The sequence below is a fragment of the Sphaeramia orbicularis genome, chromosome 7 (assembly GCF_902148855.1).
Source record: "Sphaeramia orbicularis chromosome 7, fSphaOr1.1, whole genome shotgun sequence".
Taxonomy (NCBI): Eukaryota; Metazoa; Chordata; class Actinopteri; order Kurtiformes; family Apogonidae; genus Sphaeramia; species Sphaeramia orbicularis.
Window position 1 is genome coordinate 24970369 of NC_043963.1, and position 20023 is coordinate 24990391.

Consider the following 20023-nt stretch of genomic DNA (forward strand, 5'->3'; position numbering starts at 1 on the left):
GGGCTTTTTACTTAAGGAGATAATAACTCTTGTCCACAGTCAGACACAATGGGTGATAGAAAAACACCATAACACAGGATGCCAACTTCTATAAAATGAAAAAAAGAAAAGGGAATTTGTTCTGAGAAAATGAAAACATGGCAGCACATCATAGTGGATTGTAGTTTTTCGATAGGTAATAACACCTCATTCTGAGTAAACAAACACAACAATTCTTCAATTTGTGTAATCAGACACTAATGAAAGCATAATTCGAAACATTATATTTGATTTCTGTACCTCAATACAACTAATTCCCCCTAAATCTTATACTCTAGGACCGAATGGTCTAGCCTGGGTCTGTCTGACCTTGTGCAGTCATACATCTCATGCTTGATTATTTGACCAGTAGCTCTTGGTTGATCTAAGAACTTGGCTGCAAATCTCATTGAACTATTACTGACTATCTCATTATCTCCATGCAGACTATCACACCTTGGTTAAATGTGTTTTTAGATGTCTAACTTAATTCTAATTCCAGTTAAAGTCTTAATTTTTTCTGTTTTTCTAGACGTTATTTTATCCAAATGGTGCTAACTTCTTTGTATTTAAAGTGTTATATCTCACAATAAAGTGGGTCATCCAATAACCGAAGGGTTGGCGGTTTGAATCCCGCTCCATCCTAGTCATGTCATGTGTCCTTGGTAATGAACAAGCACACATGACATGTCTCCAGTGTCACTCACATGAATGCGTATGAATGTTTGGTGGTGGTTGGAGGGGCTGTTTGGGTACCTTGAAAAGCCTTATACAAATCTAATCCATCATTAGACACAGACATGAGGGAACACAACTTCAAGAGATATTTTTGACCAAACATGCTGACTATAAACTCTACATCAGGGAGAAGAAGAAAAGGCTCTAAAGTTGTCTTTCTATTTCATGTCCAGGCTGAATATTTTTACAAAGCACTCAATCACACAAGACTTAGCAAATGACGTTCAATACATCCAGGCCCTTTGCATTCTTTATCAGTATGTGAGTATGAAAAGAATATGTTGCCTACCCCCATACTACTTATAAAAAATAAACTTGCCTCATCTTCATAAATACTTTAGAAAATAAATGGTTTTCTTGAATGGATACTTTAGTGATGGGATCAGCTTAATCTTGAACACATTTAAGAACAGAGAACCTCTTATGGCTGTCTTTTTTTACTAGCTGGAAACATAGACATTATAGTGTTATAGAGGACATTAAATTAAGCTCAGCATGTATACATACTTTAAAAAAAGTCTAAAGTTGTTGATCTAAACTGTGGCCTTCACATCTGTGTTTTTACGATGCTCCATTAACCTTAGCAAGACTACTGACAAGCACTCAATAAACCTGAGGGAAAGGACAAATATCTTCAAGACGATGCTGACTCAAAGAGACGTGGTAATTAAGCCTGGTTCCAGTCATGATGTAATAAATAATGAAGGCTTAGGGATCCTGAGAAAAGCCTTATATTTACTTGAAACAGTCAGTCTCACGGCAAATAATAACTATGCTCGGGGATTATCACAACCTATTAACAACTTTCAGCTTCAACTACATTCAAGTCCATCCAAATATGCTAACTTTACTACTTAAAACTTAAAACGACTTGAAGACAGCCTTTTTTAATCACAAAGATGCATAAAAACCTGTTAGTATAGTTTTAATTAACACAACATAAAATCAACTTGATTATGAGCTGGAAAAAACATAAACCGAGAGGGCTGTAATCAACATCCTTAACCCTAGAATACAAGGTGAATTTTAGTGTAGCAGCCTTTCATTTACATGTGCGTACCTGTGTGCTTCCTTTCAGCTTTATAGAAACATAGCGTATCTGTGAGGTTTGTCAGGTGAGCCTATTGTTGCTCTGGGTGAAGGATGTGATGGGAGTGGTGGTAGGAAGTTTCTTCTAAACTAAGTGTGGGTAAAGTAAATAACACACTCAAGTTCCCTTCAGCTCACATGCTCACACTTTGACCGGCGTCAGACTTTTCATATCAGCTCCTTTGTTTTCACTAAGTGGGTTTAATCGCATGGCGCTGCCTTAGTTTGCTTGAGGTCTCTGCTGCTACCAAGTAACCGTGTAACCAGGTAATGGACAAACTGAAAGTCTTCCAGCTTTGTTATCTCATACAGCAGGCAAGTGCAAAGGCACAGCCAGGTATCACTAACACTAATATGAGTGAACAGGTAATTAATACCTGAACGGTGTCATGAGGACCACACTAAGTGCCAGTTGAACAGTACTCCCTGGGCAGGAGAAAAGTGCCTCATGCAGTATTGAAGGTTTAACGATCATTTAAAGCAGTTAAACCTTACTTGTGTAAATGATAAAAATAAAAAACACACTGTCATGTTCAGTTAGAATCAGCTACTCTCCACAATCTCATGGTGTTGAAAGGGTTAAACATTAACAGGAGAGGTCAGGGGTGAGGAGCTTTGCTGCCTTGGCATGCAGAGTATACGCACCTCTCCACACTGGACAAGATCAAACAGACAGCCTGCTTAGAGTCGGCTTTAAACCCCCGTCTGTGGTGCAGCTCTGATATAGTTTATGCATCACTGCTTCCTGCTACTGAGGTCAACTAAGACAACAATGTTTAACAACTAGAGGTAAAATATTCAACAAAGCATTACTGAAAGGGATTTACTGTATTTCTACAAAAAAAGTCTAACTTAATGCTCATGCTGTCATAGAACTCAATCACAGGAAAACAGATTTCAGGTTGAGCCACATTAAACTTTATCAACAGTTCCTGATTAACAAAATAAACTGAGTCAAAACAGTTGCATAAACAAAACATAGTTTTCTTCTGCTAATATTGGCATAAAGTTGGCTTGATCACTCAGACTGCCTCTAAAATGAATTTTATCTCTATTGGTCTGAGCATACATTTACTGTCTCTTATAAATCATCAGGTGAAAAATGAATTTCTCCAGCACATCTATTTAACTATCATATGATGGATATCTGAATTTCAAAGGGATAATAGTTGTCAAACCTCAGGTATTGTTCATAACAGGTCGTGTAACAACAGGCAGAGACCTGGGTATGAGCTGAGTTCTTTAAGGACACAATTACTGGCTATCGAATGACATATTTAAGGTTTAATTGTGAAAGCAATATTCAGCTCAATTATGCTTAAAGCTTGGTTTCATTATTTTACAACTATTGCATTCCCATTGTTCAGCTGAAAATGTAATCACCTGCTACTATGGAAATATGTGTCACCATTAGCTTGTGGCAAAATAAATACTATAGGATTCATTGGAAATGCAATGCAAGTAAAAAACAAGATACTTTTTTTTTTTTTTTAACTTATGTATCAATTACTATAGATAGAATTAATGATAATAATGACCCAACATTTATCAGGTGGCTATTAATGCAACTCCAGAGATAATGCAATATACAATTATCACACTATTATAATATATAAAATTATGCAATGTTTAGAAATCATAATACAACTGATATTTCATCTGATGGGTAATATTACATAATGAGACAAATATCAAACTGTCAAAATATGATGACAGTGGATATACTCATATACAAGCATACATGCACTTGCCTTGTAATATGACTCTAAAGTCTTGCTGCTAATGTGAGGGAGTGTTGTATCAAATATTAATGAGTGCAGTTATTGTATGTGTTAGGCCCTAACTGCTGTCCTCAATGTGTAATTAATGTTAAAGCACTTACAGAATGTATAATCTGTTATTTGCTCTATTTTGCTTTTGTTTTGTTCTGTTTTGTTTTTCTATGGTGCTGGCTGCGATTGATATACACCTATGCTTACTTCAGATTCCTGTAAGGACCATTCAGCACTGAACTTGGATTGTACTGAGAAAACTTCAATAAAAAGATCTTGATTTAAAAAAACAAAAAAACAAAACAAAACACTCAGAGAGTTTGGGCTAAACTGAATCTCCATTTGGGATTCACACAAATTACACCAAGTTTAGAGAATCTGTAGAAAATTAAGCCAGACAAGACCAATGCCCACCATTCAACACTGCACCAGAATCCTGAGTCCTGTTAAACTTTAGACGGATTCACAGTCACTATCTGGATTTCCTCCAAATGTGTCGCACAGCCAGATGTCTCATATAAACATCTGTTAGTCTGGTCAGAAAACAAACTTGATTTAGTCAGTAAGTCTACCATATAAGTCCAATTTTACAACTGGAGGATGTTTATGCAAAACAACTGTTATGATGAAAAAAAAAAGAAAAAAAAGTGAACAACACTCTTCAGGTTACAGCTGCCACATCCCAACCTGCTCAGGTAAAACTGCATGACGTCGTCTGCCCCCTCCTGACTCACCTGGGGCGCCCAAATGACTTCAGGAACAAAGAATGTAGAATTTTTCTTACAGTGTCTAATATAGTAACATTACAGGGTTATTAAAGTGTAACACAGGAGTGAAGTTTCTTGTTTTCTGGACAAATAAAACAACTGCCTTCTTGAATAGCCAGGTAAATGTAGGACAAAGTTCCGCTTGGGATGTTTTCTATGTTGGACATGAACCGTCCGCAACTTTATTTTAAGTACACTACGACAGAGAAGAAGGCAAATTATTCAGAATAACCTGAAACTGGTTGAGTGTTCAAGTATTATAATCGGAAGAGGCCAAAGGTATTTACTCAGTTGTGAAAGTCACTAGAAATTAATGTAAAAGACACACTTACCGAGCGGTTAGACCTTCTCTTTTTAGACCCGCGCAGGAACATGGTGTCGTTTTGATGGTAAAAAAGTAAAAGATAACAGAACAAAAAGCGAAAACACGGATGTCTGTGTATTTAAAGTCACACACAGTATGTATTAAACTACATGATGGTCCCCTCAGACTGTCCCGGACTCGTTTCGTCCTGGCTAACTTCTTTGGCTAACGTGAAGACAAGCTAGCATAACTGACTATATGACTTCTGGTGAGGTTTTCAAAGTTAAATAAGCAGAATTGTATATAGTTGACATTTTGTGTTTATCGTGTTTATTTCAACATCATAAAGATCAAATTAAGAAATAATTTCATAGTAATAATACAATAAATCACCTTTTTAACACATAACTATTCTATTAAATCGTCGAAAGTAAAACTAATAATGCACTAGCTTTTATTTTGAAGATACTTCCGGTTAGCCCTCGTCCTGTCATTACCTGAATGACATCGCGGACCACCAACTTTACCTCTGTTGTATAAACCTGTACATGGAAACAGTCGACTGTCTCAAAGTTTGTCCTAAACTTCACCTAGGCTACAAGGAAATCGATGCCCTACACATATGAAACACCGCTTCCTCTCTCAGGTGTTTAATCCCTCCTCTATTTCTTTGATCAGCACTATATTCAGTGCTTATTATCTATCCATACACATCGGAAAACCTTCAGAACATGGGGAGGAGTCGGACAATGTAGTTTAAACGTCTGGATAAGGGGAATAAAATTACTTGAATGTATTTTTCTGTGCACATGTTAACTGATACAATGCAAAGCGAGAATGCGCACAAGATTCTAACTTGAAGGTAAATAATCTTTGCAGTAAAAGCTGCGACCGCACCGGGAATTAATTTGATACACATTCAATTTGACCCCAAACAAAGGATTATCATTCCACTGTGGGTCTTTCAAATAGCATGGGTAATGAAATGATCACAAATAAAAGGGCGCAGCAATAAAATTAAGAAAAAAAAAAAAAAAAAAAAAAGGATTTTCATAAATGCAATGTAATCTCCCAATGAAGAGATGCTGCATAAGTGCAAAACAACATTTTCATATGAGATTTGGGATCCTCTACATGATTCATCAGGTCATGCGCAAAACACAAAAAATATTCATAATTTCCCTGTAGCTTGGCGCCTATAACACCCTTTATCTAGATTGATTTAACCATTTCCTTTTCTGGTAAAGTAATGCTTGTAATAGTCAACATTAGATCAGCAGCAGTTTGCTTCCATCTAGTGGCAGTCTGACAGAAAACATATTTATACATCAACTTGACTGAGGCATACAGGCTGAAGCAATCAAATGGAGTTCTTGTTGCAATAAACATTAACATTAGGCAGTAAGATGAGTGTACAAAAACAAATTTCCTGTGTAGTAACAATGGCTTTTATTTCCCAAAGCAACATGACCTTGAATGTTGAAATTAGAAACTGCAGACTTTTGTAAAGCATGTTAGAAAAGAAGGCAACATTTCATTTGAACACACCACCAGACTGGATAACAATTTTTTTAAAGTTGTGGTATTCATTTTATAAAACTCCAACCATGTCACTTTTGTTTAAATCATTTTCCTTCATATTCCATATTAAAAGCTTTTACAGGAGAATGTGGACTATATTAGGTGATGTACAAAAAATGTGTTAAAAATATAAGACCTGAGCAAAAACCAGAATAAATCCAAAACAAAATACAGAGGGATGACAGTATGGTTGAAATTCATAACCATATTAACAGAGACAGATTTTAAATGGATGTCTAAGGCTCAAAATGATACAGAAATAAAACTTGTGACTAGACTCAGATTAACTGTAAGGACACGTTATCAAGTGGTGGTTTATATGGATGAAACCTCACAGCACTGTTTATGAATACGAGAGAGATAATTGTTTGGCAAGCTAAAACAGCTAAAAGAGAAACCACTGAAGAGAAAGTAACATCAATAACAGTGTAATTATAATGTTAAAAAACACCCATTCAAGTCCAAATGACAGTTACTACAACAGTTCACTTACTGCAAAACTGCAAACTGATTGATGACACTAATAAACTTGCCTGTTATTTACATCTTCCCTTCTGAATTAGACTAAACATTGAACATCAGTGGTACATTGAAGTTTAATAAAGTTAAGGTATCAAAGCTTTTTGAGGGGATTTCCTCACATAGTCGACACAATTTGGTCTGATACACAGACACAGATGTACAGCACCACTTGCTTTATCATTCATGCCTCAATGCATCGTTAGATATGTCATCTTCCTGTCAGGCAATGCCTTAAAAATGATCTCTTGCCAGTTGACAGTGGCTTCGATTAAACTGTGACATGTTCATTTTACTATCCTTCGTCCTGTCTGGTTCATCTTCTGGTAACACCTGCAAAAATCTTCCCGTTTTTGTTCTTCTGCTGCAAACACGACAGAGGCACAAGTATCCTGGAGTGTTTAGACTCTGTCATCTGTACAAAAAAATAAACAGTAGAGTGCAGAAATTTTGTGGATTAAATAATAATCCAGGATATTTTTATATAAACCACACTTTGTGATAATTGAGATGTAAATAAACAGCTGATGCTCTCACCAGTGGAAGTTGGTTGGTGCTGCCTGGAGCTCTTGAGCTGCAGATAAACAGTGTAGGCGTCGTAGGCAAACAGGATACCGGCAATCAAACCAAATACCTAAGAAATGACAGGATCAAAAACACATAAGCCATAACACTCAGTGGTCAGGTAAAACACCACTTTACTGGTTAATGCACACAATGAAGAGGATATGAAATGTATTGTCATTCTTGTTTACAGGTATAAGTAATGACATTTACTTTAATTATATTTGAGATAATTAACTTTGAAACTATTTAAACTGCCCCTTTTACAGAGTCTCCATGAACTATGCACGAGGAAATGACATAATCTCCTACGACAAAACAACAGAAGTAAACTGGAGAAGAAAAAAAAGATTCCCAAAACATAAATGCAGACCTAAATGAATCTAAAACATAAAGTTCAGCTGAGGTTGAAGAGAAACATAAAGAAAATCTGTGGTCACATTTGAAGGAATTGAAATACAGTTTAACAGTATCATTTTTAATGTATGTCATTTGGAACATTAACCAAAAAAATGTCATGCTTTGGTTAAGTATTACAATGTATAGAGCTAATAACATCCTACTACCAGGCAAAAACTATTGAGTCACAGGGAGGGAAGTTATAATCAGAGATGAAATGGAGATTTTAAACTGAGGAAGGTGAGAAACACTAGGAGAAGTTTTTGCATCTTTCTGTATGTATATATGTACTATATATGTATATCTACTTTCACTTGTAAATATTGTACATTCATTATGTTCTTTTTGTGCTTTTTGTGTATTTTTAGGCTATCAATCAATGTATCTTAGGTCAAAGCTTTTGACTTTGCTGGTGCTGTTTATCTCAAGGTTTTGCTGACTAGTTTTGCTTGTTATATTTTTTAGTGAGTAAGGTAACTAAACACTGCCCTTTATTCAAAGAAAGTTTGTACAAAAGTTACTTAAATGTGTGTGGACACATGTATTTTTACTTTTCTTAAGTAAAACAGCAGTAGTTTTTGCACCTGTGTCTTTATGGGAAGGAAGGAAGGAAGGAAGGAAGGAAGCATAAAACATGATTTTAAAATGGTTGATGATATTACTCAACAATGATTGTTTCTCTCAGGGGTTCCTAGAATCTTTTTTTTTTTCCTTCTACCTTGTCTTGTCCAGCATCATAACAGCGGAATGGTAGTCTGGCTGCCTTTTGGTGCTGAACAAATTTGCTTTGCCAAAGGAAACTTCATAAAATATATAAAGCTCCCCTTGATATCCTACTGTCTTTATTATGAATTTTGTTGAACCACGTTTCAATGCCGGACCTGACATGGGGGTGATGGGGGTGGTGGTGGTGGTGGGGGGAAGCAGGAGAGAAGAAGGTGGCGAAGACCCTCACAAGAAAGTATCAAAAATACAAACAGTAGCAACCATGGTGATAATTATAATGGTAACAATAACTACAACCAGAACTGAGTAAACTGGGCAGAATACAGAGAAAAACAAACAAACAAAACTACAATAAAATAAAATAAAATAAAATAAAATGCATAAGACCTATTAAATGATGAATATAAGAAAAGAAAGCATGAACAGAATATCATACACCAAATCCACACAACGTCAGTTGTTCACATTAATCTGCTGTGACAGACTGACTGCATCAGAGTAAAGAAAGAGAACAAGGCAAAGAGACTGAGGTGAAGAACACAGATATGCAACCGCAACCCCTCCAAGGACCAGGGGCCAAAAAGGAGGGCCCCAAGGCCCGGCCAACCAGCAGACACCACAGAGAGGGGGGATCCAGCCCGCCCCTGGGTTCCTAGAATCTGATGGGGTGGCACTGAACTCCACCACTCCAGAACCTGCTCCACTTTCCACATCTCCATCAGTTCCCACATCTACAGTACAACTCATTGATAGATAGAGCTTAACTGACTGTAAAAACAGTCTATAAATTGTGGTTGAGTCACTGTGACCAAACTGACCCCGCCTGCGATACGAGCGCCATCTCCAGATCCTCCAATCACACAGATCAGAGATGTGATGATGTAGACCAAAGCGCCAACACATGCTCGGATAAGATCCTGCAAAAGAAAAAAAAAAAGGAGAAGCAGAAGATAAAGCCTTGTGCAACATGAGCATGTGAGTGTGACTGCAGCAAGTATGTGGTTAAAAACATGCCGAGTACTTACACTCCAGATCCAGCTGACAACTGTGAATTGCTTGTCCAGCTCCATCATGAAGACGACAAAGAAGATAATTGTGAAGACCATCTCACAGATGGCGACGGCGGTGTAGCCACCGTACACGGATGCAGCATAGCAGATTAGAATAATGAAACTGAGGATCTGAAAATGATAAGGGAAGGAGGGGTGGGGAAAAAGATACACACAGAGTAATGATTACCAAAAATTAATAATGACTGATATCAAGATGATCGGAACTGGTTTTTCTTGACCTCCACCTACGCAATCATGTGGTGAACCTATAATCCGGTAGGATTACATGAGAAAACTAACAGATACCTCCTAAATTCCTCCACTCAGTTACACTTTGCACTTTGAATGACTTGATAAAAGTGTTTATGGATCACACTCCATTCGCCTAAAAAGGCAGCACAATGATCAGTGTCCTCTCACACTACATCACTGCAACAAAAGCAGCATTGTTTTACCACTTCACAATTCCAAATCTAAACCACAATCACATTCACAGGAGAAGTCCACAAAAAACAAAACCCATCTCTATCAAATAAAGCAGTCAGTCAGTCTGTCACATGATGCTTTAGTCTTTATTTACAGTCAGTGTTTGTTCTGCCAAGATCATATTTTTCCATATGAGGGAAAAAAAAAAGTACGTGCGCATTCTCTTCAGTCCATTCCACTGAAACGTTGCCAGTGTAGAGATGTTAAACTTGGGCAGCCTACTGCTCAGAAACACTACCAGCCGTTTTTTCAATAACACTATTGTTGCTGTTGTCAAACAGTGTAGGAAGCTGCATTCATTCAACACAGACATATGACAGCTATGAGGGAGTGGAAACTTCAAATAGTAACAAGTTTGACAGTCACTTTAAACCACAAAATTGAACTGCACTGATCACTATTTTTATTACAATTCATACAATATATCTTATTTTTTTCAAGATGCATCTTAAACAGTTGATAGTTATACATTCCGAAAATGCATGTGACATCTCTGTTGACTTTTCAACCCATATTTGACATTTAAACACAAAGAGCTAATGTTTACTCTGTAAACATGGTTTTAAAATGCTGTTAATCCATATATGCAATTCTGATTACTCTGTGCATGGTAATATGTTGCAAAATAACTGTCAGAAGGACTTGTTTATGGCTTATAGTCGCCGCCTCCCCCATTTTGGAGACATCAAATGTTTTTTGCCAGAGTTTGCATCGAGCTTTCTTTTTGCATTTGGTAACTGGAGCCAACCGCGGTTTATATTTGGGTTTGTTAAGACTCTGAGTCCACTATCATATGCAGAAACTTGGATGATGTTCCAGGTGTAGAGGCAGTTGTGTGGGAGCGTGTGTTCAGTCGCACAACATGTTCCTTGACTTGTTTTCAGCAACATCAAGCTCACTCTGTCCAGCTCTCTCACACTGTGGTAAATATTTGGCTGCCTGATTCAAACACCATGCAAAAAAAACAACAAAAAAAAACAACCCAAACTGCTTGAATCATCATTTTATTTTTAGAAATTCTGATATGAAAATATGTATGAGAGTAAAAGAACAAGGCCAATAGTTTGAAAACATAATTTTTCCTCACTTTTCTTTGTACTACAAACATTGAAATGACTAAAATCAGATTCTTTTCCATGTTGTGCAGGAAACCTTTTAAATGTGTCACTGACTGAAATATAGCCAATGCTGGAAATAAAACATTTTATTTTAGTATGTACAGTGTAGGGCTGTGTGGAATTACAACATACATCATGTGACTATTAAAAAATGTATATAGTTTCATATTACGGTCTGACACTTATACTGTGTCACTAGTCCCACTCTTTACAGTAAATCTTCTGTCATTCCAGGGCTTTACATTCTTCTACATGCCATGGTTGAAATCTGCATGAAAGCTGTACAAACAAACAAGGGCGACAGTGAACGTGACACAGATCTGGGTGATTCTGCACAGGAGGATGACAAAACAAGGAGCTTGTATTCAATACTGTCTGATGGTAGGATGGATGGATGGATGATAAAATAAAAATAGCTATTGCAATATATGATTATATAATTATTGTATTATATAGTAGAATATAATTGTGTCTTTTAGGTTTATCTTGTTTACACTATGAAAAATGTTTCAGTGTTTTATCTTTACACAGTAATTTTTAACATTTTATCCTTATGATTGTAATATTCAACCTCTAGATGTCTGAATTTTTCATTGGTAACTGTTTGTCATGTTCTAACCATGACATTTAACTAAACAACAAATGACTGGTTTCTTCGATTTTCACTCGCTTGAAATAAGTAATGATTTGGCATTTGTAGCGACAGTTACTGATACTGACTGATGTGAAGAGTTTTTGTCATATTCCCCAGTTGTCTCCATCATAGAAGGTATCCCTACTTCTGGTCATTAACTCAAGAGCTCTTTCTTGTGAGGCAGTTGTTTTTGTTTGTATGGAAGTTCCAGATAAAACAAGAAGTACAGTATGCTTAGTGTAAGAGGTCTGTAAAACCGCCAAAATCCTCCGTCATTGAGACTTGCAACTTTGCCACTTGATATCATAGTGGTAAAGGTATTTCATTATTCTCTATCAAATTATAAAATACTTCACAATGTCCACATATTTCATCACATTTGATTATTTTCTTCTTTAATGTGGAGCTTTAATATATATTGTTCAGAACAATCTATTTCTAGTTTCCTACCTGCATCAGAAGAATGCATAAGCATAGATGTGATATAAATGATAAAGCACAACATAAATGATACATGTTTTTCTATCATACATACATACATACATACATACATACATACATACATGTATACGTATAAAAAACACACAACACCTAATCTTTCACTGTTTTTGAGAGAAACATGATTTTAACTATTGTTTCTGCACATCAAACTAGGCAATCTAACAGTAAGAGGATTTATTTTGGCAAAACAAACAGATAAACAGATATTGGTACAAAAAACATAATATGCCTCAAATGGACACCTTTGGCAATAACAATATACAGGTTTCATAAGTTTCTGTTTACAACAGGTTTGAAGAACAAGCTAACCCTTTATGTACCGTGAGTTAATACCCTATAGACCATGATTGAATGCACTGATGCATGAAGAGCAATGAGCAGCTTATGTTTCCACGCTGACATGGGTCAATTGTCGGCTAAAATTTGCTTAGAGGTCTTATTTATGTATTTGTGCATAAGAAATCAATATAAGTGAATCCCCAAATGAACTTTGTGTTGGTAAATGCAAGTTATGCAAATTTACAGGATTTCAGTTCTGTTGCAACATGTTGATGGTCATATGAACTATGTTTTCAGGTCAAAAATGTCCAATTTCATCACAATTAATGCTATATTTTCATGTCACAAATGGCCAAGTTACACTTTAACTGAATTTACCTGAAAAACAAATATTCTATTCTTTAAGATTCCCCAGTTTTTCTTACAAGATTATATACTACATATCACATGCTTTATTTTTATAGGTTGCAATATGGAGTATCGCACTGATCCATCCTGCTTATGTTACGCGAATACATACATTAAGAAAGTCACACGTCACTTTTTAAATCAACAGTTTTCTAATAATAAGCATTTTTTAAAGAAATAACAATTCTATATTGCTATTTACTCTTTAGTATGATGATAAACTATACAATAAATAATTATGATACTAGTTTTTGCACAGGGATCATTTCTGGAAACGGTGACATGGCTGCTGAGCATCAGTATGATGGGATCCATAACAACCATGTCACATCCGTCCACTGCCACATTTTGTGTTTTTGTTAAGCTGTTATTGTTTTAGATCCACAATACTAACATTTATGAATAAGAGGATAATTAGTAATAGTAAGTATATAAGTTTATTACTAATAAAGTACTGGTACTGACCAGATCATCATGGGTAATGTCACGTCCGTCCACTGTCACGTCCGTCAACCAGCAAAAGTTTTCACATACACGTGCTATTCAAAATCCAATATTTCTGAAAATATAGCTTCCACTGTCAAATAATATCAGTAGTCTGTGCACAAATGTATTAGCATTATTTTAACACAGTTCTATGCATTTCTTACAACTTTTTTGACAAAAATGGCCACTCATTTGACCCCCTAAGTAAATTTTAGCCATTGTACATTTTTTGTAGTGTTTGTTGTTTCCAACATGGAAAGAAAGAATCTCAATTGAAAAATTCTTTCCTTGATTTACAGCCTTCAGGAATGGCTCCTTGCAAGAAATTCTGCACATCTGCCCTGTATCTCTGAGCCTCCTGGACACAGCGCATGTTAACCCTGGTACATCACATATGTCATTGAGGTCTGTGTGTCTGTTGTGATGGCTGAACACCCTGAGGTATTTGTCCTCTTTTAGAGTGGTACATTTTGGCCTCCCACTCCTTTTCCTGGCCTTGTTAGACCTAGTATTGTAATCCTCTGGAGACTGTGGCAATCTCCTTTTGGTAAATTCTTCATTTTCTTTGCTGTAACTCGCAAAGAGTAGCCTTATATATGCATCAGTGCTCCCCACCATGGTCTATAGGTTATTTAACCCTCATGTAAATAATCACTTATCCTGTTCTCCATATCTGTGGTAAACAGAAACTTGTGAAGTGGAACGTGGCATTATTACATGTATCTACTGTTACTGCCAAAGGTGTTTTTGTACCAATACCTGTAAATTTCTATATATGTTTGGTCAAAATAAATGGTCACAGTGTTAAATTACCTAGATTGTTGCATTTAAATAGTAACTTATTAGTATGCAAGTGTGTCTCCAAAACAATAGATTCCAATTTTTCTTTTACAAACTTTGTATGATCATAACATAAAGACATAGTTATTATTAACCAGCTATTAATTTAATTTACAGATCTACTACTGTGGGCTGCAAGAAGCATTTTCATTGTCAAAAATATCTGAAAATACATATTTTTAACCTTTTTATAAGGTCAAGGTAACTAAACAAAACACAAGAAAATAGTGATGACTAAGAAAATGTTGATCCTGCAAACAACAAGACAATCTAGCAAATGTAATGAGAGGTTTTTAAATTCCTCACATGGCTAATCAGTGTGATAAAAACACAACTAAGATTCAATAAAACAGAACCAGTGAAAAAATAAACCATTTAAATAGGCTAAAACAAGAACAATTATTAGTAATATATGGTGAAATTAAAATATGTAATTGCCCTAGATGTACAAATCATGCAGACTTTTTCTGTTCCTGTTATATCTTGCATGCCCATGCAGAATAAAATTGGATTTTCTGAGATCAGTAAAAACCGGTTGTACTTGAAACATAATAGAATAATATGAGCGTGAATGGTGAAGATGATGTCATAAAATGTCTTCTGTAGTTCACAACCTTGGAAATATTCAGTTTTCTGTCACACACAAAGAAACTGGAAAATATTTTTTCGTTTAAGATGGAATATTTTCTTAAAAATACTGACACCCATTCTAACTTGTCAAACTAGTTGTTGATTAACTTAATAGTCAACAGTGTTATATTCTGTCATATATTTTTTCTCCTCATAAGTGACAGTAGATTTAAGACATGGTAATACTTCCTAAATAAAGTGAAATCTAATATCTATGTCTTGAATACTGTGGCTGTGTTTTATTCTCAGACACAGACCACTTACCAGCAAGTGTCAAATCACTACAGTCTATATGATACGCACATGATGTAACCGACTCGACGCCAGCCCTACATCTGTCACTTCTGCCTCCCCTTCCCTCCCCTCATCCACAACTGTTACACAAACGCGCAGCCAGACGCATCAGTAGTTCATGTGTTCTCGAGACTGGCACAGGCTGCCTCTGTGGAGTAAAGGGGTGGCCGAGGCACAAAAGAGGCTCTATTCAGGCTGATCTGAGGGCAGCGGCAGCCTGAGAGGCCGTCACACACACACACACACACACACACACACACACACACACACTCACAGAGAAACACCAACTGCACAAGAGTCCCCTCAGAACAAGAAAGGCTCTGCGATGTTGACACCTTTATGTTTCTGACACAGCGATGGATCTGTTTGCATGGGACCTCTTTAAAGACCCAGCTAGGATCTATTCACATCCAGATATAATGAGCTCCTCTTTTAAACTGACTGGAGGGAAATTGTTGTGAACTGTCGGCTAATTATAGTCAGCAACATGAGAGCCAAGAGCCAGTACGTGGTATAGAGACACACCAAACAGCAACAGTTGCTAAGGAAGTCGCTTGCATTTTGGGGCGGTTTGTAGTACTTACTGTGGCTGACTAAAGTGTATACCATGTGTGTGCAGAGCAAAATGGAAACTTTTGTTTCATTACTGCTCTTGCTCATCGTCCACAGACTTTTGCTTCCATCTCAACTCTCAGTCTCCACCCTACCTAACATCATCCTTTCCTCCTTATTAACAAAAGGTGGACAAAAAGGAAATAAATGCATGACAAAATGCAGTCACTACTACGAACAGTGAGGTAAAAGCTCTGCTAAGTGCGTGACTCACCCAGACTTATCACCGCTGACTTAACTGAGCCACAAGACAAACACAAATTTGCACTACATGGGTGTGTGACCTGACAACTGGATGTTGTTCAAACATGTTAAAGGGCACTCATGCTTCTGTTAGACAATATAAAAGAAAAAGCTATGTCAAGGCTTGGAAACATAGCTGAGGAAATTTGCTGACACTGCAGCATAATTCAGTTTAAACAGAGCACTGACTGACTGCTATGATTTCCAGTTTACCAGTAGACAAATGAGCCTGGTCATTTTCCCTTTTAAGGTGCTCAGGGTTACTGGGTGCTATGGCTGAAAAATTCTCCATTAGATTACCCACAACAACATGCAGTAATGGATTCATCTTCCTGTTTCCTCCCTCCTTACTAAGTGAATTATATCAGACATCCAACATCACAGACAACTTCCAAAGACTTCGGCAGTTTTCAGGGTGAGGGAACAACAAATTAGCGAGTGAATCCAGTCAAGTGTGAAACAACTGCTGAGCCGCACACCAAAGATGTGTGCTGAGCAATTCATACGCCCTTTGTTTCAGGGACTAAACTTCACACACAGCCTGGAATTTCCATTACCTCTCTCTAAAAAAAACCTTTACTGTGGGTGGACCACTGACCACCAACATCTGACAAGTTGCTTTATAATAAGCCAGTAGAGCTATGAAAGGGGAGACTCTGAAAACCTAAAGAGGAATATCATTTTCTGAGCTGTGGGTTTTTTAGACAATAAGCCAGACTATTTTACCAGCTATCCAAGCATGACATGATGATGATAAAACACTGTTAAAATGCAGAAGTTAACAGTAAAGACCACCAATGTGAATGCAAACAAGGGCATTCATCTAAAACTTGCGGTCAGGGACTGTTTACAAAATAAAAAACAGACAGGAAGCAGCTATACCTCCCCAGGAAGTGGGACACTTTAATCACACACTAGATTTGCTTACTATTGAATGAAGCTGTAACTGTGACCCTTCACCGTATTTCCGCTCCAGAACGATTATTTTAGGGAGAATCAGATGTGCATTAAGTGGGCAAAACCTACTTTATGAGCCTTTTTTTTATCAGTAGAAGTATGATCTAGAACACATTACATTTTCCCTTCTCCATATTTGGACTACTACTCTGCGTACAAATGGTATGCAGCCTGTGGTATTAACTAGAAAAGAGATGCAGTCATAGGTCTGAGTTCACCCGTATGACCTTTTCATGTGCCGTTAACACTCAGCATTTGGCTATTTGGTGCCAAATGAGAAAACAGTGGAGCACACAAGTGACAGGTGGAAACCCTTAACCCCTAGTCTGGATCCCACAACCCCCAGACCACATGCCTTTCATTCCTGTTTCATTAGTCCATTTCATAGCCTCTTTCACCAAAGGCAGACAAAACAAATTTACAGAGAGATAAGAACATTTGAGAACAAAACTTCTAACGGCTGGTTTAAGTCTATGTAATTTGTGTATCATATTTTTAAAAAATCAATATGAAACACATTAATGCACTTTAATATGCATTAAATATTAATTAGCAGGGTACTTAGACAGATTTAACGGTTTTGTTGACATCTGTAAAATCATAACAGATCTTCACAGTTTGAAACATATTCAGATTAGCGGACTTACGATTTCTGCTGCGAGGATAAACCCCTTCTGGGTCTTCACATAACTTTTCATCCTCTCCAGGGGACTAGGGCCGGACGAAGTTGTATCAGCCATTCTGTAACAACTAAACTATAAAACACTGAGAGCTTGTTGGAGTCTTATCGCCAAGTCCGGACAAAAAGCGTTTGAATAAACAAACTTGTCTCGTGCTCCTCTGGGCAGACCTGTCGCCTGCTTTGACTTCCCCCGCTCCGGCTGCGCTCGAGCTTTTCAGTTATTTTTTTTTCCTGTCAGATGAATCAACTTTCCCGATAAAAATCCTCCGTCTTCACTCAGCTCCCGGTCGCAGCAGTTCAATGGAAACTCAGCCTTCTCAGAGTGTGGGGGGAAGAGCTACAGAGCCTACAGTGGGGCGTTGGCTTTCACTTTTCTCAAGGGGAGCTGTGGGCACTTTGGCACCACAGAGCCGCGCGCTCTCATGTTGCCTTCAGTGGCTCCTCGGAAACGCCACGGTTCATTAATTAAACTTGTTGCTCCGGACAGTGTATTCAGGCAAAAAATAAGCCGTTGCTAAAGTGTGGCTTTATCTTGTAGCGGGTATGTTCTCTTTTGTTCCTAACTGTTTAACAGCCTAAAGATTCACCCCCCCCCCCCCCCCATACTTATCTAAAATGACACAAAATACTCACTTTGGAATATTGGATTTTCTCATGTACACTAAAGTAGCCGATTTTGGATGTTTTTTCGCGTTAAAGATTTACAGTCAAGTGGTAGAGCTGCAGAAAGAGACACAGATGTTTAGAATCAGTCTATCAACAGCACTAAATTTAAAACAGACAGCAGTATATTACAGTTACAGAAAAAAAAATTCAGTTGTCATGCTTTCTTCTGCAATTAATACAACATTTTCTAATGCACATGTCAAGGATGAGTGAGGAAATCACATTAGGGGTATCAACCACTAGGGGGCGCCATCTAGCATTCAACCTTTAACCTTTTTTTTTTTTTTTTTTTTTTTTTTTTCTTACCTTTAACCCACTCACTCCCATATCTGCCTCAAATATACGCTGCCTAGTCAAAAACAAAAAAGAAAATGAATTAAAAAATAAAAAGGCTTTAACTAAGCAAACGTTTCCATTGCATGTGACACAGGTGTAACAAGTTATTTAACCCCAAGTCATCGACTGAGTAGCTTCTAAATTCTTAATACAACCAGCAGCTATTTTGGTGGTTATTTGTTAGTTTTTTATTTTGTAGGAAGAAGGAAAATCAATAAAGACAGTATATAACACACGTATAAAGCTACCCTGGACACTCTCTCTTCTCCCTTCTGCCATCAGGCTGGTGTTTCTACTGTCTGAGGACAAAAACTGTCAGGTTGAAGACGAATTTCTACCCCCAAAACATCCATCTGCTTAACTATGAGCCTCAACAGGATTATTGAAGAAATTATCACTGTGCCATACAACTCATCCCTTTACCATGCACCTTACTGACATAGCTGCAATACTGCAAATGAATGTATACAAGAGCTACCTCTCTTAAGTTCACTTTTTAAATATATATTAATATTTGTATTTTTATCTTGTGTGAGCTGCATGTACAAAAACACATTTCACTGTGCATTGTACTATGTGTTTGTTTATCTAAAAGTAACTAATACAGGCTGTCTATATTTTTGAGGAGTAGGAAGAAGTAATTTAGTGTCACCCTTTCTTCATAAGTTATCAAAATTAGTAAGAGAACACAAAGATTGGACAACGCAAGGATTCATTGGACTTACTGGGTATCTGAAGGAGTGGCTCAGGGAGCATGAGACATCATTTTCACACATGAATTACACACCATAGAGTCCAGACCTGAACCCCATTGGGAATGTATGGGGTGTGATGGAGAAGAGTTTATACAAAGGGTCTAACTCTCCCACCATCAATGTAAGATTTTGGCCTAAAATTAAGTCTGCTCAAAAATAAATGTGACATTTATTGTGACGTTACATAAACATTGGCTTAAAGGATGCTACAGTAAAAGTCTCCTGTACGGAAAGCTAAAGGTATAGAGAAATGTATGTGGGACTATCATTTCACTTTCATTGTACAAATATTGGTATAGTTTCAGTAAATTCATGTCACTCACATGGACTCATATAAAAAGACTGTTCTCGCCTCTGAACAAAAGTACACATTTTTACCTTCAACAGAATAATTTCAAGTTTATTTCATTTTGTTTCACATGGATTCCATATAATAAGAATACAGCAGAATTCTGGAGAGTCTTGGATATTTTTTCTCTGACTTATCATTATCATAAATACTAATATGAATACATCATACACAATAAACACAGCACTATCCAAAGGCGTAGAGAGTATCACAAGACA

The 20023-nt window shown here is 37.0% G+C and overlaps 2 protein-coding genes across 2 annotated transcripts in view; both read right to left on the bottom strand.

Annotated features, from left to right (window-relative positions):
* The window catches only part of prickle3 (prickle homolog 3), a 23482-nt gene extending 18562 nt beyond the window's left edge, over nucleotides 1-4920 (bottom strand). The window contains 1 exon segment of the mRNA XM_030137814.1: nucleotides 4717-4920. Coding sequence (XP_029993674.1) covers nucleotides 4717-4758 — 42 coding nt within the window. The 5' untranslated portion in view covers nucleotides 4759-4920.
* A 1200-nt stretch (nucleotides 4921-6120) lies between these two features.
* Nucleotides 6121-18170, bottom strand: plp2b (proteolipid protein 2b). The gene is made up of 5 exons (XM_030137888.1): nucleotides 17665-18170; nucleotides 9503-9658; nucleotides 9296-9394; nucleotides 7326-7422; nucleotides 6121-7203 (listed from the first exon to the last, which is right to left on the bottom strand). Exons 1-5 carry the CDS (start codon nucleotides 17755-17757, stop codon nucleotides 7190-7192), a joined length of 459 nt encoding a protein of 152 aa, XP_029993748.1. The 5' UTR covers nucleotides 17758-18170; the 3' UTR covers nucleotides 6121-7189.
* Between the last annotated feature and the right edge of the window lie 1853 nt (nucleotides 18171-20023).